The sequence below is a fragment of the Nerophis ophidion genome, linkage group LG10, assembly GCF_033978795.1.
Source record: "Nerophis ophidion isolate RoL-2023_Sa linkage group LG10, RoL_Noph_v1.0, whole genome shotgun sequence".
Lineage (NCBI taxonomy): Eukaryota > Metazoa > Chordata > Actinopteri > Syngnathiformes > Syngnathidae > Nerophis > Nerophis ophidion.
In genome coordinates this window covers 28,443,380-28,470,754 of record NC_084620.1, presented here as the reverse complement: position 1 = coordinate 28,470,754, position 27,375 = coordinate 28,443,380, and the positions used below count along the sequence as shown (strand labels likewise).

Here is a 27,375-nt window from a genome sequence, read left to right as displayed (position 1 = left end):
TTTTGATGGGTGCTGGTTAGCGCCTTGCATGGCAGCCTCCCTCCATCAGTGTGTGAATGTGTGTGTGAATGAGTAAATGTGGAATTAGTGTCAAAGCGCTTTGAGTACCTTGAAGGTAGAAAAGCGCTATACAAGTACAACCCATTTATCATTTATCAAACATTCGACTTTTTCCTCATCACTTTTATTATCACAAACTCAATTTTATATGCCTACAATCGTCATGTCAAAAAAACCCTCATTGTTTGCACGCGCTCACATTGGTTCATGGCGGTGTCACGAGCAGTTCATTACCACACAAAAGTCTGCTGCAGTATGAAACTAATTCACAGCCGAAATGAGAGCAAATGTGCCATGTAAGCATCTCTTAATTAAAAAAACAATCAACAAGCAAGCATAAAAAACGTTATATTCACACAACAACTGCTTTAACATTTGAGGCTCAGAGCTAACCCTCAAATGCACAAGCCAACAAAATGGAGTGATTTGTCACATGAATATTAGCATGACAACATGTTAAAACAAGTAACAAAGTCAAGTTGGCTCAGGTATGTTAGCCAACTTGAGAAACCTCACTCCATTTCGTCACAGACTTTCCAGTAGACGAGGAACGCATCATGAATTTCCCCTGAGCTCATTGTAAACAAACCCGGTGTCGATCGTGTGAGACTTCTTCACTGTTTCAGAGGAAGACTTTTTGCCTGCTATTTGCACCCAATAACATCACTCTTTAACACATCAAACCTTATTAGCCACTAAAACTCCAACATCGCTATAACTGTTTTGAAGGCCTAAGAAAAAGCCTGCTGCTAAAGAAGTAGTATATGTGGCGGCGTGGCTCGGTTGGTAGAGCAGCCGTGCCAGCAACTTGAGGGTTCAAGGTTTGATTGATTGATTGATTGATACTTTTATTAGTAGATTGCACAGTACAGTACATATTCCCTACAAATGACCACTAAATGGTAACACCCGAATAAGTTTTTCAACTTGTTTAAGTCGGGGTCCACGTTAATCAATTCATGGTAAATCCCCCTTCTATCATCCCAGTCTCTGCCGTTGTGTCCTTGGGCAAGATGCTTTACCCACCTGCTCCAAGTGCAACCCACACTGGTTTAAAATTGATGGGTTTCACTATGTAAAGTGCTTTGAGTCATTCGAGAGTCACTTCACTTCACTAGTATATTGTTCCTAACCCTGTATGTGTGCTTTAAGAAAAAAACAACATGTGGCCGATTTGACTGTGAGAACTAATCCGCTGATCAGGAAGTTACCATTGTTTTAAATGGAACAAAGAAATAATGGAAAAATATTTTAAATTTTAAAACAAACTAAGACAAAAGAAAAACTCCAAAGTGTCTAAATAAAGTAAATGTTATTTTTTTCTTGTTTAGTATTTGCCCCATTTACCAAAGTTGTGCATTTCATATTCTAACAAGAATCTAAAGAAGATCCTGAAAAGTCCATCCATCCATCCATCCATTTCTACCGCTCATTCCCTTTGGGGTCGCTGGTGCCTATCTCAGCTACAATCGGGCGGAATGCGGCGTACACCCTGGACAAGTCGCCACCTCATCGCAGGGCCAAGATAGACAGACAACATTCACACTCACATTCACACACTAGGACCAATTTAGTGTTGCCAATCAACCTATCCCCAGGTGCATGTCTTTGGAAGTGGGAGGTGGCCGGAGTACCCGGAGGGAACCCACGCATTCACGGGGAGGACATGCGAACTCCACACAGAAAGATCCAGAGCCTGGGATTGAACCCTGACTACTCAGGACCTTCGTATTGTGAGGCATACGCACTAACCCCTCTTCCACCGTAAAAAGTGAACAAGGTTAATATCTCTTTTTAAAAAAAATAGTCTTCATTTTGCATTTATGGTGGTACCATCACATTGTACCATAGCACTGTTTAACTCAATACTCTGATTGTGCCCATTTGTTACTACACTGTGAAAACTCAGACAAATGAGCACAAACACAGTTTTCAGTTCATTCTACGATCCTGTGCTGTGCTGTCTAGACCATTGGTGGACAATCAATTTTCCCAACGGGTCAAATGAGAAACTGGGACTGTTGTGAATGTCTCCAACAAATAGCTAAGCTCACAATTAAAGTTGTGATCAAAATTATTCAACCCCCACACAATGTTGGTGTTTTAGCAAGTTGGACATTTATTCTGTATTTTGTTTATAGTTATATCAAATAAAGATGCATTAAATAGACAAATGCAACTTAAATTACATTATATTTTGTAACATACCAAACAGTGTAATTTCTCTTAATATCTCATTGACAAAATTATTCAACCCTTTGAAGATCATAACTCTTAAGAACAGAATTTGAATGAGGTCTTTTCAATCAGGTGTTAAAAACATCTGTAGAAGTGATTAGAACCATAACGAGCAACAATTAAACTGATTGAAAAAGACTGTGACGTTCAGCTTCTTGTAGATGGTCAATGGTGTATTTGCAACATGGTGAAGTCCAGGGAGTGGTCAAAGAAGTCAAGAGAGGAGGTAATTTCTCTTCATAAGAAACGATATGGATATAAGAAAATAGCAAAGATATTACACATTCCAAGAGACACAGTTGGGAGCATAATTCGCAAGTTTAAAGCTAAAGGCACAGTGGAAACACTACCTGGGCGTGGTAGAAAGAGGATGCTGTGTGCAACTGCTGTCCGGTATTTGAGGCGTACAGTGGTGAAAAACCCCCGGGTAACAGCTGAGGATCTACAACAGGACATTGCAGAGGGTGGAACGCACGTTTCGTCCCAGACAATAAGGCGTGCACTACGAGATGAAGGCCTCCATGCCAGACCTCCCAGGCGCACCCCACTTCTGACTACCAGGCACAAGAAAAGTAGACTCCAGTATGCTAAAAATCAACTGGACAAACCCCAAAGGTTTTGGGAAACTGTTCTATGGAGTGGTGAGACAAAAGTGGAACTCTTTGGGCCTATGAATCAACGTTATGTCTGGAGGAGAAAAAATGAAGCTTACAAAGAGAAGAACACCTTGCCTACTGTTAAGCATGGTGGGGGGTCAATCATGCTCTGGGGCCGTTTCTCTGCCTCAGGTACCGGGAATTTCCAGCGCGTTTAAGGCATTATGAATTCTATTTCTGACCAGGATATATTAGCTACAAATGTCATGAAGTCAGTGACGAAGCTGAGGCTTAGGAGACGTTGGACCTTCCAACAGGACAACGATCCCAAGCATACCTCCAAATCAACATCAGAGTGGTTGCAGAAGAAGGGCTGGAAGACTCTGGAGTGGCCTTCACAGTCGCCAGACCTAAATCCTATAGAAAAGCTGTGGTGGGACTTGAAGAAGGCAGTTGCAGCACGCAAGCCCAAGAATATGAATGAACTGGAGGCCTTTGCCCAAGAGGAATGGGCTAAAATACCTGTAGATCATTGCAAGAAGCTTGTGTCCGGTTATGTATCACGTTTGAAGGATGTAATTACTGCCAAAGGGTGTTCTACTAAATACTAAAGATGCATGTAACTAGGGGGTTGAATAATTTTGTCAGAGATATTAAGAAAAATGTCCTTTTTTGGTATTTTGTGAAATACAGTGTTACAATTTAAGTTGCATTTGTCTATTTGACACATCTTTATTTGATATGACTATAAACAAAATACGGAATGAATGTCCAACTTGCTAATACACCAAAATTGTGTGGGGGTTGAATCATTTTGATCACAACTGTAACGTTTTTCTCAATTTGCATTTTGAAAGGATTTTGATGGGATTTTATTATTCAAGTACAAGTATGAATATTTTAATTGATAATAACTGGCATTGCACAGTTTCAAACACTACTGTAGTTTTAAATTCTGACACAAAAGCATACTGTCATGCTGTTATCTATGGCAGCTCATTGGCTGTGTCCGAGATGGCAAGCTGCCACTGCGTCTGCCTCATTAATGGAAAACACTGTGGTCCCTTTTCCTTGCAAAGTGTTAGATTTGTTTGCCTCTTTCATTAATTATTTTGGACAGTCCTTCTTACATAAAATGGTCCAAATATAGAGTCTGTAAACCGAGGGTCCCCAGCATGGGCCGAGATAACATTCAATGTTGATCAAAGTAGAGTCTCAACCCTTTTTGTGGTAATTGTATTACAAATGTCATTGGCTGCAGCGATGATCACATAGACTTAATTGAAACTGCTCCATTTCAAAATAAATTTGTGCACCACAGATACTGTAGTTCTGACATTTATTAATCTGTCCCTTATGAATTTATGGCCTCAACTGTTTCTCTATTCAGTGTCAGTGCTCTTTGTACTCAACAGCAATGTAAAAAGGGCAAAAGAAAATTGCGTCAAAATATCCTTCTTTTGACAGGAGTTCCCTTCTGTTTTATAAAAATCTGCAGCAAATACATTAGTCCGATCTTTTAGCGCAGTGTTCCCCAAATCCCAGGCTGCAAATAAATTTGTGTGAAATTACATCCATCTTAATATTTTTTTGTCTTCCGGGTATCGTATTTTGAAAGAATCCGCACTTCCTCCCGTAGGTCACACTATTGCGCTTTGTTAAGCCTCTATCATTATACGCTGTTAAGGTAAGCAAGCAAAATGAGTTGCAAGGAAACAAGTACAGTTTCAGACACTGAGTTTAGAATAGACTAGAATAGAATAGTTTTATTGTCATTATTGCAATGAACAGGTTCAAAGAACAACGAAATTGGAGCAGATCCTCCTAAGGTGCATATACAATATGGTAATATGAATAGTAAAAAAAAGATAGAGATGAGAGATGTATCTATGTATATTTATATATATCCACACAGATGCATATATGGATGCATATGAATATATATACACATATACATATAACATTATTGCACATTGTAGTCCGAAAAAATAGAAAAAAAAATTAAACATTACACATGAGGACATGATGGACATATTGTGCTCACTCAGTGCCTGTTTAATGCTACTATTGCTCTTGGGTAAAAGCTGTTTTTTAGTCTATTGGTGTTCGCTTTTAGCACCATGTAGCGTCTGCCTGAGGGTAGTAGTTCCAGGTGGCTGTGCCCGGGGTGGATTGGGTCTTTCAGGATGCTCTGTGCTTTCCTGAGACAGCGGGAGCTGTACCAGGAAAGCACAGAGCATCCAAAAGAACTAACTTGACAAACGAGGCCTGTGGTGGTTGCATAAGTTGGCCTGTTTTTTTAGATTGTTGTCCTTTTATTAACAATAACCAGGCTAGCAGTTGATATTACCTCATTACATTATTGAATGCTAAAACAAATTAAAACCTGTTTTTGGTTGGTTGTACCTACTGTATGTTGACAATTTGTTTATGTTGTCCAAATCATCAAGTCCAGGTCCATGTGTTCTTATCACCAAAACAATGTCTGCTTAATAAGATGGCCGACAGCTTTTATAGACATAAAATTTGAAACCTAAAGAGGTATTTTTTATGACAAGACAGTCTGTCTGTGAACATGTGTTCTAGTATTGTTGTTAGCATTGTCATGAGTTGGGCTCCACTGTACCAGCAATGTCCTCTCATCTTATGAGTTTACATTGCACCAGCAGTATAATAACATTCAAACTTACCTTTGCATTGAGACAACGATCTGTTGTCTAATTGTATTAACTAAAACAAATGGAACAAGAACTTACCTCTGTAATCTCTCCCTTTTGCACCTCTAGTCGAAGGTGAAGGTGAAGGTCAAGGCCGCATTCTCCAGCGGTTTCCTGAGAAAGACTGGGAGGACAGCCCTTTCCCACAAGGCGTAGAGCTGGTAAGTCAACAGTGGATGACATGTTCCTTTAGAACGGCAGCTTAAACAGAAAGGGCCCTCAAATATCACAGTCTGTGGCATTGTAGGATAGATCTTTTTTTGGTATTAACTCACGCCTTTAATGATCCTCATACCAACATTTTAAACAGCAATAAACACTGTATGATAGTAATGCGCACATTTGGAGGTTTTATGTTGGTATTAACAATAAGAACCATGTCTTTTAAAGACCTTTTATCACAAACCATAAGGGGCGCACCAAATGTCAGTTTCAGTGACACATGTTGACTTTGATCTTTGACACAAATATAGCCAAGAAGGTTCAATAATAGCATTGGCCTCTGGCATATGTTGTTTTGTATGACTATCATGTGAATAAATAGTGGGTAGGCTGATAGTCTGGGATACAGGACAGATATGAACATTAAAGCATTTCTATTGTTGGAGCCTATTTATATTATTTATTTATTAATTGTTTTGACAATGTATTCAAATAATGCCAATGATGATGTTGTTGAATAATTGGATGTTTTAGATGAATTATGATTCACTGATTGTTTTCAGCTGCTCACGCTCTTCATGGTGAGCCACTTCCTCCTATGATTAAGAAGACAGGACAGCTGTGGGCTCCCTTCGTCTGTCTATCATGTTAATGGAGTGATAAAACCAACCAGCCATAAGCAAACATGTTTATTTACAGGCTGCTCAGATCCCTACTTAAGATCACTCAGAGAAGAACATCAAATGAGACTAATTTTGACTGTTTGCTTATTTAAAGTGCACACTGTCTGTGATGGCATTAAATGCTACGATAACAACTCATATTTTTCTTACAAATATTAGTATATAGTGGAACGATATCAAGTCGATCCCACTGTTGTTGACAACGTCGCTGTTGACCAACTCATCAAGTGCTGGTCCTCCGTGTTCTTCTAATTACTGAACTTACTACTGTTAACATCAACATACATGTTTAATTTGTTTTTGTCGACATAAAGTTTGAGACCGAAGGTTCATTTCTATGAAAAATGGGCCTGTTTATGTCGACCTGTGTATTGCTAAATAAAAGCATAATAGTAATACCCTGAAATCTACCATAACAATCAAGGTTCCCCCAGCTTGCCAATATATTTGAGGGTGTGGTCAATATGATGTCATTATACAATTTGTATAATATGATGCATATATATATATTTTAAAAAGGCTTAAAAAATTCTATGCATTCATATAAAAACAAATGTTTCATTAGGTAGTATTAATTTTTTTTTTCGAGTATCGTTTTACTCTATTTTTCAGTTGTTGCTGCTTATTGTACAATGTACTTTGTTAAGAATTTATTTTGTTTGTAGATCTTTCTCAAGTTCTTTTGGTAGCTTTGTCATTTTAAAAACAAATCTGGCATCTTTTTTTGGTGTTATTGGAGGCTGCTGGGCTTTCAAGTAGGGGAAGCCCCTTTTTTATCCAGAGCCTCATGTACAGAGAGTTCCGTAGCTTTCCTACTAAATATAGACGTACGATCTAATCCAGAAAATGGCGCACGCCAATAAAAATTTAGATGTATGAAAGTGTTCAGAGGCAAAAATCTAGGCACGTTTCTTCGTTACTTCGCAATCTACTTATAATCCTCCGCAGATGTGTTTGGCTTGGCATGCTCAGAATCCGCCCACACCAGGCCTCCTTATACATGTGCAAATCATATTGAAAATAGCCATGTGCTTGAGCTCGACATGTTTTGACCAATCACAAGTCAGTAGGAGGCGCTTTTTTCTCTGTTTGGGGCAAACCGCAGAGCGAATGTCAGCCCGGCATTGGTGTGTCCCTGAGAACTTAAGGCAGGCGGGACAAAAAAAAATAGTAGTGTCAGGCAGAAAGCGAAAAAGAAGGTACTGTAGATATGCCTGGCCAAAACTGACTTGGGCAAATTAGTGCTGCACGCGGTTTGAAAAGATAATTGGTACAATGATACATGAAACTTTAACTTTAAACTTTAAACTTTAGGTGGGTGACTGATTACCCCAATGTAGAATAATTGTTTCAACTTTTAACAAGATTTGTTCATACAGTAGCATGCTCACATGAGTCTGATTATAGATGTTCTTGTTCATCCAGCTCATTGTGTTCTCAGGACATTCAATCGATTGCAACTGGACTGTTTGGATTGTTTTAGAAGACGTTTCACCTCTCATCCAAGTAGGCCTCATCAGTTCATGTTCCTCGACTCAGATTTAGTCTTAGAATTAGATTGGTCAGATCTCGTCTAACGGCTGGTGCCAAAACTTTTTTTACTCCAATACCAGGAGGGTGTACCCGAGCAAGGATTTTTCAGGCCTATCGTAGTGACAAAAACAACTGTTGAGATGCAAACAAGCAATCCTACTGTCAATACCAACGGCAGCCGTTGAAGTATAATTTACCCTCGTTAGCATTGAGGTTTTGTGTGGCAGAATGATTACTGTGGATCAAACACTTCCAGTCCAAAATAGTCGTAATCACTGACTTTATCATTCCATTCAGTTGTAAATAAAAAATGGCACAAAGGAATGTCTGTGGCCAGAATGTTTCTAACTCAGGTTATTTGTTGGAGGCTAAATTGCGGAGTATTTTTGAAATGGTTGAAAGCACAGTGTTGTGTGTGGGAGATAGGTGGCATCAGCGTCCCTGTTCAGGGCAGGTTTTTCAACCTTGACATTACTCTTTTGTACCATCCGTCCTTCCTTTCGAGAATCTGTACATTTTTCTCCTCAAAGGAGTGCTGTTTTTCTTCAGGTGCAGGGTTTTGGCACCAGCCACTAGACTAGACCTGACCCATTTCAGTCTAACTCTGGAGGAGAGGCGAAACATCTTTTAAGACAAACCCAGCAGTCCAGTTGGGATTGATTGAATGCCTCGAGAATGAGTCAGATTACAGTTTCATACAGTCTTAGAGCAATTGCTACTGTTGAAGACTGTATGCTTGTTAAGAGATTCTTTACTTCTGTCATTCAATGTCAGAGACGAACAGCGAGCGCTGCAGTCACAAATTATTTGCTCTGCTACAGCCACTATCTTCCTATTTGCACATTGCACATTTTGTAGATCGCTGTCTGTGGGTATATCATGGATACATTATCATGTTTGTAGACATGCTGCCTCCGCTTCAGGCAATCGCGTTTGTCTGTGTTACGTTATTGCAACCTCCTGTTTCGACAGTGCTGTTTTGATGATATAAATCTGTTTTGGTGGCCAAATTTTTGATGCATCATTAGTCAATAGTGCGCGAAAAATATCATATACATTCATTAATCCATTCATAATTTAACTAATATATTTGTTGAATTTCTTTTCACATAAAAAAAAGGGTGTGGTGGCTTTTTTTTGCTATGGCTCAGCGCCACAATCAATTACATGTAGGGGAAACCCTGTCAACTATCAAAATGCACTTATTTTATTTATTTTAGGAAAAAAATGCACAAGTATGAAAACTTTATTGTCATTGTAGTCAGGACACAAGTATAGATGAGAGAATGAATAATTATTTGACAACATCCATCCATCCATTGTCCCTTTTGGGGTCGCGGGGGGATGCTGGGGCCAATCTTAGCTGCATTCGGGCGGTCGTCTTGGTCCACCCTGGACAAGTCGTCACCTCATCGCAGGCCCAACACAGATAGACAGACAACATTCGCACTCACACTCACAAGAATCAAAATCAAAATATACACACAGTTCACTGCAAACTTAAAAAATCTTTCATCGACTATATTTTGCCTCTCTGGCAAAAAAAACAAGTAAATATTCAAACAATGACTACTTTCAGTTTTTTTTTTATATTGACAACCGCTTATGTTGACCTGAGCCAGACATTTTGAAGGGTGTCAACTTTTAATGGTTTGCGCTATAGTGCATTATTAAAATTAGGCAAAATACAGTTGGAACTGTGTACAGTACATGGTATGCTATTCACACCATCCACTTGATTATTTTCTCTAATGATTAATGATTTAGTTAAGTGATCCAATATTTTATACAACACAGCTTGTTTTTGGATGTCTCTCCTCTTGACACTGATCAATTTTCAGGTTTTCACCTTATGCTTCTCTGTCTTTGGGCAGTTCTGCCAGCCCAGTGGTTGGCAGCTGGTTCCTGAGCGGCAGCCCACCTCCTTCTTTGTAGCAGTTTTGACAGACATCAACTCAGAGCGTCACTACTGTGCCTGCTTCACGTTCTGGGAAGGTCTGGACAACCAACAGGTGAGCCAGTAACAGAATGTGTCTTCCTGCTATTCAGTAATGATCCACTGGATACCAGTGGTTTTATGTGACTGCTAGGTGCGAGCTTACATAAATTGAGCACCCTATCTTCAGTTGCAGAAAGCACAGGCTGGTGAAGTGGACGAGGTGGACGAAGAGCCAAATATTATCCAACCCTCTCCGGTTTTTGCGCCCAAGAGCCTGGTGTTGGTGTCTCGGTTGGACTACACTGATGTTTTCAGGGTAGGGTGCTTAAACCTCTCATCTATTTTTCTTATTCTTCTTAACACTAGGAGTATGTACAAAAAGTGCTTTGAATATCATATAAATTAATAATTTGTTCCACTTTTTAAAAATATGTTTTGATTAGCCTGAGCCCTAATTAAAACAACACATTAATTTACAATTGTTATTTTTTTACATTTAATTTGTTTTTGTACTTTTTTCGGCGGATCTATCAAAATGTATAATATCTGTTGCTATGAAAAAAAAAAGACTTATTACTAGAGATGTCCGTTAATGGCTTTTTTACCGATATCCGATATTCCGATAATGTCCAACTCTTAATTACCGATACTGATATCAACCGATTCCGATATATACAGTCGTAGAATTAACACATTATGTCTAATTTTGTTGTGATGCCCCGCTGGATGCATTGAACAATGTAACAAGGTTTTCCAAAATGAATCAACTCAAGTTATGGAAAAAAAATACCCACATGGCACTGCCATATTTATTACTGAAGTCACAAAGTGCATTATTTTTTTTAAACAGGCCTCAAAACAGCAGTTTGGAATTTGAGACATGCTCTCCCTGAGACAGATTATGAGGAGGTTGAGGTGGGGCGGGGTTGAGGTGGGGTGGTAGGGGGTAGCGAGGGTGTATATTGTAGCGTCCCGGAAGAGTTGGTAATGAAGGGATTCTGGGTATTTGTACTGTTGTGTTTATGTTGTGTTACATTGCGGATGTTCTCCTGAAATGTGTTTGTCATTCTTGTTTGGTGTGGGTTCACAGTGTGGCGCATATTTGTAACAGTGTTAAAGTTGTTTAAGCGGCCACCCTCAGTGTGACCTGTATGGCTGTTGAACAAGTATACCCTGCATTAACATGTGTGCTGAGAAGTTGTAGATTTAAAGTGACTGGGCCGGTACAAAAAGGCAGTGCCTTTCCCTATATCCGTGTGCTCAGCGGCGTTTTAAAGAGTCTTAAATTTTATTATTGCAACCGAAGATGGATGGATGGCATTATTAAGTAGGGCTGTCTTCAACTAAGGAAGTCATTCTGGGCGCCTGCGCTGCGTCCTATTTCCAGCGGGTTTCACTGGGGCGGATGGCAGGATTTCATTCGGCGACAGGCAATGCTTTTAATGAACTGTTTGTCCACACCTGTTTCTGACTGTATGTGTGTCTCCAAAAAGCGCAGTTAAACACTTTATCCAGTTTTTACACAAACACTATATCTCATGCTATATATTAGCTCAATGGTTCACAAAATGGGATCTCGGGAACCCCAAAGGGTCCAGAAAACAAAGCTTTGGAGTCCACATTTGTTTTTTTTATAATGACGTGATAAAATAATGGTGTATTGTAAAAAAACTGCAAAACTTTAAATAGAAACACTATGCCTAAAGTCCCGAGGATGTCGTAATGGTTTGTGTTGTGGTTTGTGCAGCCCTTTGAGACGCTAGTGATTTAAGGATATATAAATAATCATTGATTGATTGATTGATTGATTTTTGTTATTGACCATATACTTATTTTCCACCATAATTTACAAATAAATTCTTTAAAATTCCTACAATGTGAATTCCTGGAATTTTTTTTTTCACATTCTGTCTCTCACAGTTGAAGTGTACCTATGATGGAAATTACAGACCTCTGTCATCATTTTAAGTGGGAGAACTTGCATAATCGGTGGCTGACTAAATACTTTTCTGCCCCAAAGTATTTTCTGAAAATTCCTACTTATTCCACCTTGGTGTCAATCGGTTGTGAGTTGCACTTTGTAACTCTTGAGTTTTAGTCTTTTTTTCACCCTTTGGGTAAATTTCTTTTACCAACCTCTTAACCTGTGACGTCTGCCCGAACAGAACTGTCTGGCGTTGGTCTACACCGTCCATGTAGATGGCCTGACTGTCCCTTTAGAGACGGTGATTGGAAATCTCCTCACATGTTTTATTCCCATCGCTGGAGGGTCCCAGGTAACTGCTAAATTTCTCATCCACATTCTCTAAATGTGTCTTTAAAAATGTCAAAGATTTGAGTAAAGTAACCGAACTCTGGAATCAGCTGACTGGCACTAAATATAAACCGGGATGTCATTCCTCATGCCGTATTAAAGTTGCTGTGTCAGGACTTTGGCACTGGGTTTTCGAAGCGGTTTAGCAAACTGAATTGGAGCATGGGGCTGGCTGCTCGCACATGCAGCCTTTTCAGGCACGCTTGTAACTTGACAGGCAGTCACCCTGCAAAGACAATAATCATAGACACCTGTCTGGTTTCATTTGCACATCATTATTTTTTTCTCTTCTTGTGTCCCCGCCACCTTTGCTCCACTTATTTTTACATTTTAAGCAATTTTAGTAACGTTAAATAATGTATACACCCAACATGTAACTTATAACGTGTGCAATATTGTACTGTACATTCATTAAAATAAATTTATTAATAAGATAAATAAGTTGTTAATTTAATTAATAATAATTAATGTATTATTGTTTAATTTGTATTTATCTTTTTTACATGTTGATGTTTTAAATAATTATTTCATATAGTCACCCTGTATATTTACATCCAAACCATGTATTGTGGTTTTCCAATGTTTTAATACCTTTGTGCCCCATACTATACCCCAGTTCCTCTGTGTTCACAGATAATTGAGTCCCCAATTTGTAGTTTAGACAAGGTTCCTCAGGTCCCGGCCTGTGACTGGCTGCTGGCCTGTCTCCAGGTAACATCGCTCTATTAAGCTCTACCAATCATAAGGGCAGCTTTAAGTTGTTCATTCTGTCCAAAATCAACCAAGCTGGAGTTGTTTTCTTTTCCTCTAATTGTGTAAATAATGTCACTGAATATTTTTTTTGTATGTATGTGACTTGTGATCCAATGAATGGCAGATGGTATTTTTTTCAAACCTATCATTGTTTTTTCCTCTATTGCCTTGTTCATTGTTTTGCCAAATTGCCACTAGTATTAAAGACAAAAAAAGCCACCAACCACCTTTGTGGTGCTGGTTGGACTACAGTATAGTTGCTAGGAGACCATATGGGATGGCAGATGGCTTACTAAGGCACAGTCTAAATGGAAGAATCACATCCAATCAGTCTGAACACACGTGGAGACAACACCGTGAATGCACTGCTCTACACATACATATGGCTGCATGGGCCAAATGATGTTTGTGTGTGCTCCTTTGAAATAATGATAATCTTCTTTTTGGATTTTAACCTCTACTGTTATATAATTCGTACAGTAAGCGTGGGCAATACTGCAAAATTTGGTATTGAGTAAGTAAATACTGGGCCACTATGGCTGATACCAATACTTTCTACTTCGAATTTTGTGATTTTACTATTTAAAAAAAAAATCATGATAATAGTCAGAATACAACAAACATATTTTAGGCCACAAAAAAAATTAGTGTGACCAATATAAATACAACTCAGTAATCTAAAACAATATAACCAATATGTTTACTTTTGTAATCAACATTAAAAACTATTCAAATGACAAATATCAGTTTTCTCACACAACCACATAATTACTTTTGTAATCAACATTAAAAACTATTCAAATGACAAATATCAGTTTTCTCACACAACCACATAAGCTGTGTTTATTCAAGGTCTTTATGTCGAGAACACCAGTGTTTCTATTTGGTATTGTTATTGTTGAGCCGCGTGCACCCCCATAGGTCCGCTAAACCATATATGATTCTCAGCTGAGGTCTTTAGTTGTAGTACAGTTTTCCACTATTTGTGGCAGTAATGGCAACCTCAAAAAAACAGAAGAAGTCTGTAGCTAATGTTATAGAGAAGTTTCTTAAGCGCAAAAATAATGACTAAAGTGGTAAAGCTGTATTATCATTTGGGCGCGGTGGTGCGGATGGAAGGGCCGCCATGCCAGCAACTGGAGGGTTTCAAGTTTGATTCCATTTTCCGCCATCCCAGTCACGGCCGTTTTGTCCTTTGGCAAGACACTTCACCCTTGCTCCTGATCTTAGCATTGTTTAATTGTATCTACGTGTATTTTTCATCACTTTTTGAGTCTTCTCTTTTTCACTATATTCGAATATTATTTACTTTTGTAATCATCCTGACCTAAGCCTTGATAATAATCTTTGTGGCCCCTCTTTAGTGGAAAAGTTGAGGTCTGAGGTTGAAAAGGTTATGAACCTCTGGACTAGACTACTCTCCATCTATACATTAGACTTCTTGCACATATTTTAGGCTTCTAAACTAACAGAATTAATCATTTTAGAGATACAACAAAGTTCAATGTGCTTCTTTTTTATGAACAAGATGCTATACAGTGGAATAGGGGTACCATGATACAATATTGATATTGGATATGGGCCAGGTAACAGAAAAAATCAGATTATATCGCCCTGCATCTAAAAGATCAGATACAAACACTCAGACACAAGCAGTCCATTCCAGAGCCCACGCGATTACAGCACCACAGTATTTGGTCAAGCCTTTTCGAACATTCCACATAACAAAATAAGTAATGGAAGTATATCAGATTCATGTTGATATTGTATCAGATCAATATCCCCCAATAGTTAAAAGGGAACTGCACACATTTTTGGGAATTTTGTCTGTTTTTCACAACCATTATAAAAGAAATGACAGATTATAATTTTTTTTAATGCAGTCTAACACAAAATAAACTTGAATAAAGGCCACTTCTAGCAGAGCCAATGAGAGTTCCACTATTTTGCCCATAAACTCTAATAAATAATCATAAAAAAAACGCCAGCAATACGCCATTTACATTTTGTGACTTGAATTTTAACCAAGAATTATTGATATTGTAATCCGACAAATTGGGTCACTTAGGGCAATTAGGACTTGGAACTGTCGAGAGAGGCACAAAATACGCTTATATTTAATATTTATGTATTATATTTTATATTTATGTATTTATGCATTACAACTAAAAAGTATAACATCCATCTTCCTGTCTATCATAATGATAGTGAACGATAGGCAAAATTCCCAAAAAAGTGTAGTTCCTCTTTAAGGCTTGAATATTGTTATTGTACCGAAAGGTTCCAAGTTGGATACAGTGGAACTTGTTTATGGGGATGCTATTTGAACTGCCTGAGTGACGTTGACATTGTATGCCATATTTTTGACATGGTTTTCCTCAATCTATGCATATTTTATTTACATTGTTATATTTTCCACTCTAATGTAAAAAAAAAAAAGTTGCTACTATAACTTTATTGTATGTCTTGACTACCATGGCAATTATGCTTAGTCCATGCACAAATATTTCTTCAGGAGGGTATATCCGCCTTCCGCCTGAATGCAGCTGGAATAGGCTCCAGCCACCTCCGTGACACCTAGAGGGACAAGCGGTAGACAATGGATGGATGCACCCTTTTTGTTAGTTGCTTTGTAAATCCAGGTTAATACTGCCATGCTTTTATTTTTAAGTTTACTTTGGACTGAACGAAATGTGCAAGTTTTATTGTTGTATAACTCGACTTTAGTTATGTTGCTGTTGTCTTTCACTCTGCTTCTTGAGAATGGGGACAATTTCAACACTACAACATATGCCGACATAAACGGACCGATTGTTCATGGAAATTACCCTTTTGGCTCTCAAATTTGTCAACAAAAGCGGTCATCGCACACTTCTGCATTTGCTTAAGCAGGCACTTTTTTGTAATAAGAAGGTCATGGTGGATCAGGACTTGATGAGTTGGTTGATATAAATGGATTGTCCAAAAAAGTGGTACCGACTTAAAAAGGTCCTATTATGAAAACTCATTTTATCTTACCTGTTGGTATTTGTTTTTGTGTATTTGGGATCCCCGTAGGTACTGAAAATTGCTAGCATGGATGCATGACAGAGATATTTATAAAACTATCTTGCCTTCTTTCAAACTTGCTCCAAACGTGCCATTTGGAATTTTCGACTATGGCGACGTATTTTTCTATAGTTACGTCAGCGGATATCTCCATAAATGGTTGAGGTTTACCAGAAGAGCTTTACATGAGTCCGCCATTTTTATTTCATTGTGGTAGAAAGTTATAGTCAAACGGTTCCCTATTTTACTCAATTCTCTTGTTGTGGGGCAGTCTGCCTTGTACATGCACATGCATGCTAAAATCCCCTACTGTTGCCATGTCTAATTCAAAGTACCAGGAATCTACTAACTTATATATGTTAGTAGACTCCATATAGAAGTGCCAAAAACTACAACATGGCTGGACTAGATGAAGATGTAATGGAAGGGGGTCGGAGGAGGGCTTCGGCACGAAATAAGACTGTCCACAAAACGGCACATTCTGAAGAGACAATTTAAAAGCGGCTTGAACAAAATCTATGCAAAATTTTGACCAAAGTACCACCTTTATATGTTGTGTACACCACAAGGAAGTGTTTTAAATGTAGACGACAAACAATATGACCCCTTTAAGTGGGATCCAAGGGTTTATTATATTTATAACAAATTGCAGGATAGCAAACTTATTGTTTAGGCGAGAAATGTTTGGCATAACTAAGAACGTGCTCATTAGTCTACTGGATCTCATTGCTATGTTTGGATGGTTTGTGAGTGTGGCATGTCACAGGTGTAGTTTACTGTCTTTCATAATTCACAGGCAAATATTGTAAGAATGGCATTTATTGAAGATTGTCAGCTTGAGTTTTAGTACTTACAATGATATGGTTTGATATTCTGGCATCATTCCAAACATTTACAGTAAGAGCCATTAATATTTAATATGTTTGTTACTGCTTTTTTCCATTTTTCTATTATTCTTTTGCATCACTGTCATATTATTTTCAATATATGCTACATCATGGTTTGTTCTAACCTGTGTATTATCCTGTGGTTTCCATTTCTCTCTCTCTCTCTCTCTCTCTCTCTCTCTCTCTCTCTCTCTCTCTCTCTCTCTCTCTCTCTCCCTCCCTCCCCCCCCCCTCCCCAAATGCGTGTGTAGCCATGCCAAGAGGAGAAAGGGGACAGTTTGGTATGCATGCTTGACTTTATTCTGCCTCGCCACTCTAATCACCTTAAATCTCCCCCGATTCCTTTTTCACACATATGTCCCAAATTTGATAAATATGTGATCAACAGCTAATCTCTAAGGTTCCTTCAAAGTAGCTCAAATTAAACGTAAAAAACTATTATTTGATTTATATGGTGTTATATCACTCCATTATTTCCTGCGTGCTCTATGTCCATTAACTCTTAAGATGGAGGTGTGGCCCGTCGTAGAAATAAAAATAAACTAAAAAAATAAAGCAAAGGTATAATGTAGACAGAAAAAGTGAAATCTGTGATACTGAATAATAACTAATAACAGCACTCAGCTTTTTCTTTTAAAACTATACTGTATGTATGCAGTATAGTCCATTGATGTCCATTGCTTTTGATCTCCCCTGGGGGGGAGGGGTGCCTACATATGCAGTCTACTCCAAGGTTTCTCATAGTCATTTACATCGACATCCCACTGGGGTTTTTCCTTGCCCTTATGTAGGCTCTGTACCGCAGATGTCATTGTGGCTTGTGCAGCCCTTTGAGACACTTGTGATTTAGTGCTATATGAATAAACATTGATTGATTGATTGATTGATTGATTGATTGATTGATTGATTGATTGATTGATTGATTGATGTATACAAATACTGTATACAATATAATAAAAAACAGTATATTCTTAGATTTCTTTAGTATTTTGCCCTCCGTGAAAAAAGTTTGGTCACCCTCCCTGTCTTGTGAGGTTACAATTCACATAGACATTTGACCAAAATGACATGTTCTCTCTGTGACTGCGTGGATGCCCTCCGGCTTTCTCCCACCTCCAAAGACATGCACATGGGGATAGGTTGATTGACAAGACGAAATGCTCATTAGAGTGTGAATGTTGTCTAACTGTGTTGGCCTTGCGATGAGGTGGCGACTTGTCCAGGGTGTACCCTGACTACCCCTGGATAGGCTCCAGCACCCTAGGCGACTCTGAGAGGGACGAGCGGTAAAATCGCATGGACAAAAATATCGATAACTTTAAAACTGGATTGATTGATTTATTGTTTGCTTGATATGTTCAAAGTGATGTTTATCATTCTTAATATCGTCTTTTCTATATATGCCAGATTAAGAGGAAGTTCGCTTTTTCCAACGGAATAATAATAAAAATAGTATTGCTACTCACCACGGCCAAATGCATATTGCAGCTTGGATGATTCCATCTAAAGTATTAATGGTTCCCCATGAAAACTTTTTACGTAGTTAATTAACTGCCATAGTTTCCGTGCATTTGTGAAAAATACCAATGAAAGCCCAGCTAGAAAACTTTGTTAAACATGCCTAATGATCAGTTGTTGTATCATAGTATTGAGTTGCTAAGAGCTTGCCTGTGGCTGTTTCTGTCGGAAGCACGAGATCATGCAGCAACATTTCCTTACAGTGATCATATCACATTACACTTTGCTGTGTTGCTTGGGTACATTTTAACATCTAACATCACTAATTTTACAGCGCCTTTATAATGAATTTTTTTATTAGAAAAGTAACACGATAGCTTATGCTTCCAACAGGCATTAGAATTGCCACTAATGTTTAGAACACTCAGGTCTTTTTGATAAAAATGAGCATAGTGACCACAGTAGTTTTGCTTTGTTGACACCCCACCTCACCCCCACATAATGATTAAGACTAATTTTCACGCCAAGTTGTTTTTTATGAGTAACATCAGCATAAAAAGTAGCAAACACAACTTTTAAGACTTATTTTTTTGTGCGTGCGCAACTTAATTTAATAACACCCTAGCTCAGGGGTGCCCACACTTCTTCTGCAGGCGAGCTACTTTTCAATAGACCAAGTCGAGGGGATCTACCTCACTCATATATATCATTTATATGTTTTTGTTTATGAAAAAAACATTTTTGTTTACATATTAAAGGTTTTTAATGATAATGCAATAATGTTTAACACATATAGAGTCCCTTCTTCCATGAAGACAAGAATATAAATTGGAGTATTACCTGATTCGGATGACTTGCATTGATTGGAATCCGACAGAAGTGCGGATAACGTCGGCATTTCAAATGGAGGAGAACAAAAGTCCTCCTTTCTGTCCAATACCACATGAAAGTGGTTGGTTTTTGGCATCTTATTTGTCCAGCTTCCATACTCGTTTTTATACACTTTACAAGAAATCAATTAGCTCCGTAGCTTGCTAGCTTGTGCACGTCAGCTTTCTGAGACTCTTATTTTGTTAGCGCAGGCAAGAGGAAGCAGCGCTTTTATTGTGAAGATAGGAACTGTGCAGTCGGTCTTTAGAGTTTATACAGCAGGTACGGCGCAAATGTGTTGAAATAAAAAGTGTTTATCGCCTTACTGTCTATCACTTTTTCTTAATAATGAGCTTGCAGCAGCCAGTGTCATCTCACAAGACCCTCAGGTGTCGTGAATGTCAATCAAGTGACGAAGGTGACGTCTTGGTGAAGATTGATGATCGCTAATTTTTAGGTTGTTTTTTTTTTAATGTCTGGCTGGCGATCGATTAACACATCCTCCGCGATCGACCGGTAGCTCGCGATCGACGTAATGGGCACCCCTGCCCTAGTTGATAGCTCTGTCAGCAGTTTCTTTTTCAAGTAATACATCTTAGCTCCTGGCCTTTACATTAAAAAATCAATCCTGGTAAATCTGTGGCTATTTTCTTAAAAGCCTTTTTTTTTTACACAAATATTGTATACCTGCTGAAGAAAGTATCACAATAGCCTGAAGGTTGAAATACTGTATACCTGCTGAAGAAAGTATTGCGATAGCCTGAAGGTTGATTTTTACACAAAACCTTCAGGAAGAAAGTATCACGATAGCCTGAAGGTTGAAATACTGTATACCTGCTGAAGAAAGTATCGCGATAGCCTGAAGGTTGATTTTTACACAAAACCCAACAAAGTTTTTTGCCGTCAGTTTGTCTATTTTTATGTTAGATGACACCAGTGCCATTGTCTGGTATAGTGCATATAAATACATATCTGACGTTACTTTAAACACAACAGCATTGTGTCCTACCATCCAGACATTTTTTTTTTTTTTTACAGAAATCGTTGTCCTGCATCAGATACGTCTTACAGGATGAAGGTGTTTATATTGATTACAAGGCACACAAAAAGGATTATTCCTAGTTTGAACCGTCTCTGTAAAATTAACCCCACATTGTACAGTTGCAAGATGCTTTGGCTGCAAATCAACTGCCTAAAGAGTTAATATATTTAAATAATCAGGTCTTAAACTTGTCAAAACTGTACATGGTGTTTACTTGTAACATTCATATTTACTAGTTTTTGTTTTGTCTATCACCTGTTTGGAATATATCAATATTTATTTGGCTTGCAGACATAAGGCATTAAACATAAGTAGTTGTCAACATAACTAAAACCGAAATTAGCCATTGCTTGCACATTTTCTTGTAATTTTGGATAAAGGCACAGGCAGAAATAATTTATTTTCCCCCAATTTGTATATTTAAATTATTTCTTTCATGTATTATATTTTATACTCTTACCTAAAAGGGTTGTTGCTGTAATTTCATTGTATGTCTTTACCTCAATGCCAACAAACTTTCATAAATGTGCAAATCTTTTTTCCAATAGATAACTATCTAAAAACAAAATACCTGGGTGCATTTTGTTAGTTGTGGTCTAATTCAGGTTAATACTGCCATACATTTATTTTGATGTTTACTTTGCACTAAACAGGAAGTCATTGTGTGCACGTTTTAACGTTTTATAACTAGACCGTAGTTATGTCGTTGGTTTTTTACACTGCTTAGCCATAAAGATGACAAATAATATGTCAACAAACACATATTTTTTTATACAAATGAGCCCTTTGGGTCTGAAATTGTAATAACAGTCAACCACAAATGTCGAAGTCGAATTAGGCGGGCACTTTTTTTGTAATAAAAATATGGTGGACGGGGTCTTGATGGGTTGGTTGAGTTGTTGTCATTTACAGGACCAATCTCAGTAATTAATTTGACTGCTGGAAACTACATGTAACAAAATGAATTATTCATGCACATTAATCCCTACTGTGTGCCTGTTAGACAACAATACACAACTGTGTGTTGCGTGACACTTTCCATATGCAAGGGATATCCCCATTCAAGATTCATTGATACGGGAGCTGAGATGTTGATTTACCGTGATGTTAGCAACCTCACAATCAGCTGGAATGGCTTGTGTCTTATTTATCACGTACCTGCAAAGCTTCTAAAATTCTCCTTCTCTATTGTGCTGATTCACGCTTCCTCCTTTGCACTCTGATTAAACCACACTGCTGTTTCTGAGAAGCAACACATGTTCCTCCACCCACACATGTTGTTTTAATGGATCATGTTTCTTCTCACTTGACTTTGCCTATAGCGAACCATCACATTAGGAGCTGGCGACCGGCAAGTTATCCAGACTCCCATCAATGACTCCTTACCTGTCAGTGGCAGCAGCGTGGCCCAGCTTTTCCGACAGCTTGGTACGGACAATCATAACACGACACAAACAGTATTTCCTGATTTTATCTTGCGATTTAACTGATTTTGATTGTTATCATGCGTCGTAGTGTTAATGCTATCCACAACATTACCTTCAATTAAAGGAAGCAATAATTGATCATTGTCATTAGCATTTTTGGTTAAATATGTCTGTACTGAATGATATGAACAATGTTGTCTTCTTTGGATTCCAAACAATACCTATTTCCTTTTCTCCTCCAGGCATAATCAATGTGCTGTACCTGTTCTGTGCTGCCCTTACGGAGCATAAAATCCTGTTCTTGTCAAGCAGTTACCAACGACTAACAGATTCCTGCCGTGGACTGTTGGCCATCATGTTCCCCCTTAAATATAGGTATGGATCATATGTTAAGGTTTATGTATGTTAAAAAATGCATACCAACTATTAATGTGCGCTAAATGTCTCTCCACAGCTTCACATATGTTCCCATTTTGCCTGGTAAACTCTTGGAGGTTCTGAGTACTCCAACTCCTTTCATAATCGGCGTCAACTCTTTTTTCCGCTCTGAGACACAAGAACTGGTGAGTTATCACTTTAAAATAATCAATTGGGGTTTAACGATTAATCGGAACATCGATTTATATTCCTTTGATCCAACTACACCGGTCATGCTTGGTAAGTTTGCCTTCCGAAAGATAGGCATCGATTCAACATTGTTTTAAAAGAAAATCAATCAATTTTATCAATCCTAGAAAAGGATAACATTGGATTTAGGAACGGCAGACTTTATATGAAGTTTAACAGCAACGTAATTCAAATTTGTCTGGACGTCTGTGGCGTCATCGCCATTATTCAGCACAACAAGAATGGTGGATAGCTATTCTTGTAGCTATGGTGGCCGAGAATGTTCACAACAAATGCATACGCGACAAGACAATATCATAAATTACAACACAGCCACAACAAATACAAACGACACAACAAAATAATATGAAACTGCAACACAACTTTAAGCCACAAAGGACATGAGGTATGTGACAGTGGAGCAAGTTAAGGCAACAAACCAACTTCATGAACATAGTATATTAGTATTATTGAAAAAGTTATTAAAAGTGATCTCACGTCACTTACTTTTCCAACTTTGTTCATTACACCGTTTTCAACTTTCCGTCTCAAGAAGTTGGTAAGTTGCCGAAACTTGTCCGCTGTCTATTCCGTTCCGTCTTTGCACTGTCCTGTTTTGGCTTATAGTTATGTTTTATTGCGTTGTGGTGTTTGTATTTGTTGTGACTTTTCTCTGCTATTGTAGCTGTTTATTAAAACTTGTGTAGTAGCAGGTCAAACCACTGGATAGTGAAAGTCTTTCCTGCTCTACTCTTTCCTTCTTGCACAGTCAATTGACACACTGGAGTGAAAACTCCGTGGATTATAATCAATCTTGTTCTGTTACCAATATAAATATAATCTTAGAGAAAAATGTAATTTAAAACATTTGTACGCACGTCCAACACTTAAGACTTTTAGTATGGAATGGATTAAGCAAAGAAATCAATCAATATAATCCATTTCAACAAACTCTTCAAACTCAAAATGTTTACAAAGTACAAAGAAGAAGAACCATGATAAACATTCAGATATTATTTCATCCATCCATTCATTTTTTTGATAATTTTATTCATCTCACCATATGAAATATAACTTACTTCACTAATTACAGTGGGGCAAAAAACTATTTAGTCAGCCACTGATTGTGCAAGTTCTCCCACTTAAAATGATGACAGAGGTCTGTAATTTTCATCATAGGTACACTTCAACTGTGAGAGACAGAATGTGAAAAAAAAAATCCAGGAATTCACATTGTAGGAATTTTAAATAATTTATTTGTAATTTATGGTGGAAAATAAGTATTTGGTCAATAATAAAAATTCAACTCAATACTTTGTAATGTAATCTTTGTTGGCAATAACAGAGGTCAAACGATTACTATAGGTCTTTACCAGGTTTGCACACACAGTAGCTGGCATTTTGGCCCATTCCTCTATGCAGATCTTCTAGAGAGCAGTGATGTTTTGGGGCTGTCGCCGAGCAACATGGACTTTCAACTCCCTCCACAGATTTTCTATGGTGTTGAGGTCTGGAGACTGGCTAGGCCACTCCAGGACTTTCAAATGCTTCTTACGGAGCCACTCCTTCGTTGCCCGGGCGGTGTGTTTGGGATCATTGTCATGCTGAAAGACCCAGCCACGTTTCATCTTCAAAGCTCTCACTGATGGAAGGAGGTTTTGGCTCAAAATCTCACAATACATGGCCCCATTCATTCATTCTTTCTTTCCTTAACACAGATCAGTCGCCCTGTCCCCTTAGCAGAAAAACAGCCCCAAAGCATGATATTTCCACCCCCATGCTTCACAATAGGTATGGTGTTCTTGGGATGCAACTCAGTATTCCTCTTCCTCCAAACACGACAAGTTGAGTTTATACCAAAAAGTTCTATTTTGGTTTCATCTGACCACATGACATTCCCCCAATCCTCTGCTGTATCATCCATGTGCTCTCTGGAAAACTTCAGACGGGCCTGGACATGCATTAGCTTAAGCAGGGGGACACATCTGGCACTGCAGGATTTGATTCCCTGTCGGCGTAGTGTGTTACTGATTGTAACCTTTGTTACTTTAGTCCCAGCTCTCTGCAGGTCATTCACCAGGTCCCCCCGTGTGGTTCTGGGATTTTTTGCTCACCGTTCTCATAATCATTTTGACCCCACGAGATGAGATCTTGTGTGGAGCCCCAGATCGAGGGAGATTATCATTGGTTTTGTATGTCTTCCATTTTCTGATAATCGCTCCCACAGTTGATTTTTTCACACCAAGCTGCTTGCCTATTGTAGATTCACTCTTCCCAGTCTGGTGCAGGTCTACAATTCTTTTCCTGGTGTCCTCCGACAGCTCTTTGGTCTTGGCCATAGTGGAGTTTGGAGTCAGACTGTTTGAGGCTATGGACAGGTGTCTTTTATACAGATAAAGAGTTCAAACAGGTCCCATTAATACAGGTAACGAGTGAAGGACAGAAGAGCTTCTTAAAGAAGTTACAGGTCTGTGAGAGCCAGAGATCTTCCTTGTTTGAAGTGACCAAATACTTATTTTCCTCCAAAATTTACAAATAAATTCTTTAAAATTCCTACAATGTGAATTCCTGGATTTTTTTTTTCACATTCTGTCTCTCACAGTTGAAGTGTACCGATGATGAAAATTACAGACCTCTGTCATCATTTTAAGTGGGAGAACTTGCACAATTGGTGGCTGACTAAATACTTTTTTGCCCCACTGTATTATTTATTTATTAATTTATTTTTAATGTTATTACTTCTCGAGCATATTGTGAATAAACTGAGAACAGGAAGTGAACAAAAGTGTTAGCAACTGGTACATAAAGGAAAAGGGATAGGATTAGATAAGCTCTGCTTCTCTCTACTCATTTTCGAACATGTTATATAGAGAAACTGGAATTTGTGATGTATCATGTTGTGTGCATGCATGTTAGAAATAAACCCATACTCAACTCAACTCAACTCAAATAATCCTAAAATGTACACTCAATTTGGCTGTGTGTTTTAGTTGGATGTCATCATAGCTGACCTTGATGGTGGCACTGTTACCATACCAGAGTGTGTACACATCTCCCTTCTACCTGAACCACTACTCCATCAGACTCAGACTGCACTCTCAATGGTAAGAATATATGCTTACAACAGCAAATATGTAATAAAGAGGAATTTGTTTAAGTTGACACTCCTCGGACTGACGTTAATAAAAGTATTTGTCAACATAATCGAAGAAGAAACTAGCCATTGCTCGCACATTTACTTGTGACTTCAGTCATTTATTGATTGATTGATTGATACTTTTATTAGTAGATTGCACAGTACAGTACATATTCCGTACAATTGACCACTAAATGGTAACACCCGAATAAGTTTTTCAACTTGTTTAAGTCGGGGTCCACGTTAATCAATTCATGGTCAGAAACACAAGGAGTGGTTACAACATAATAATTTTAGTTAACTAAGTAGAAATTCACAGCATCAGGCACAAAAGCGAATAAATTGTTGATAATACAATTTTGTAGATTTCCTGAAAGTTAATGAAAATCCACCCATAGCTTTTTGAGTTTTTTCTCTAACTAACAAACTTGACATGCAAACCAACGGCAACAGTAACACAAACTCCTGGCGAATGTAATGAAACCTAAGGGCAAGTGCAAATATTTCTTCCAGTCACTCACATTCAGAAATAATAGAACTGCTGCATTTTGATGGTTGAGGTGTTATTATCCAGGAGGATACTGCCATGCTATTATTTGGAAGCTACTTTACAATTAACATAACAATGAACGGGATACACTAGCCGGTGTTGTTCTTGTTATATTTTTTGGTTTGAAAAATAAAACAATGAGAAAGTTGCAAACAGCCCTTTTAAGCGGGATCCACTGTAATTTCATGTGCTCAAAATTAGTTATCACTTAACATCTTAACTTTTTCATTACACATAATTGGTAAATATGTGTGTGTGTGTGTGTGTGTGTATATATATATATATATATATATATATATATATATATATATATATATATATATATATTAGGGGTGTGGGGAAAAATCGATTCGAATAGGAATCGAATCGAATACGCTGTGCGATTCAGAATATATTGTCATTTTTAAAAAATCGATTTTTACTTTTTTTTTTTTAATCAATCCAATAAACCACTACACAGCAATACCATAACAATGCATTCCAATTCCAAAACCAAACTTGACCCAGCAACACTCAGAACTGCAATAAACAGAGCAATTGAGGAGACACAAACACGACACAGTACAAACCAAAAGTAGTGAAACAAAAATAAATATTATCAACAACAGTATCAATGTTAGTTATAATTTCAGCATAGCAGTGATTAACAATCCCTCATTGACATTATCATTAGACATTTATAAAAATAAAAATAAAAGAACAATAGTGTCACAGTGGCTTATACTTGCATCGCATCTCATAAGCTTGACAACACACTGTCCAATGTTTTCACAAAGATAAAATAAGTCATATTTTTGGTTCGTTTAATAGTTAAAACAAATTTACATTATTGCAATCATTTGATAAAACATTGTCCTTTACAATTATAAAAGCTTTTTTTTTTAAATATCTACTACTCTGCTAACATGTCAGCAGACTGGGGTAGATCCTGCTGAAATCCTATGTATTGAATGAATACAGAATCGTTTTCAATCGGAAAAATATCGTTTTTGAATCGAGAATCGAATTGAATCGAAAAAATCGATATATTATCGAGTCATGACCCCAATAATCGATATTGAATCGAATCATAGGACACCCAAATATTTGCAGCCCTAATAAATATATATACATATATATATATATATATATATATATATATATATATATATAGACATATCATGTTATTCTGTGTTGTGTTATTTGTATTACAAGTGGCTGTAGGTTAAATTATTATTATTTCTTGCCATTAAATGAATACAAAAAAAGTGTAACAATAATGCCACAGCTTCCTGGAGCTTTACAAGCTTGACAGAGCTGATCCATGGTCTAAAAACATTTTGAGGGATTCTTTTTTTACATAGTTTTTTCTATACA

At 37.8% G+C, this 27,375-nt stretch overlaps 1 protein-coding gene across 5 annotated transcripts in view; it reads left to right on the top strand.

The window, feature by feature from the left end:
• sbf1 (SET binding factor 1) overlaps nucleotides 1-27,375 on the top strand; it is a 115,247-nt gene that overhangs the window by 37,496 nt on the left and 50,376 nt on the right. For 3 of the 5 annotated variants that reach the window (XM_061913265.1, XM_061913262.1, XM_061913263.1), the window contains 9 exons: nucleotides 5,681-5,772; nucleotides 9,864-10,001; nucleotides 10,116-10,244; nucleotides 12,094-12,204; nucleotides 12,876-12,953; nucleotides 21,623-21,728; nucleotides 21,970-22,102; nucleotides 22,182-22,290; nucleotides 25,324-25,437. In XM_061913265.1, the coding sequence (XP_061769249.1) occupies nucleotides 5,681-5,772; nucleotides 9,864-10,001; nucleotides 10,116-10,244; nucleotides 12,094-12,204; nucleotides 12,876-12,953; nucleotides 21,623-21,728; nucleotides 21,970-22,102; nucleotides 22,182-22,290; nucleotides 25,324-25,437 (1,010 nt within the window). Of the gene's footprint in view, nucleotides 1-5,680; nucleotides 5,773-9,863; nucleotides 10,002-10,115; nucleotides 10,245-12,093; nucleotides 12,205-12,875; nucleotides 12,954-17,181; nucleotides 17,212-21,622; nucleotides 21,729-21,969; nucleotides 22,103-22,181; nucleotides 22,291-25,323; nucleotides 25,438-27,375 lie in introns of all 5 variants that reach the window. The other 2 variants (XM_061913264.1, XM_061913266.1) reach the window with 2 other exon arrangements.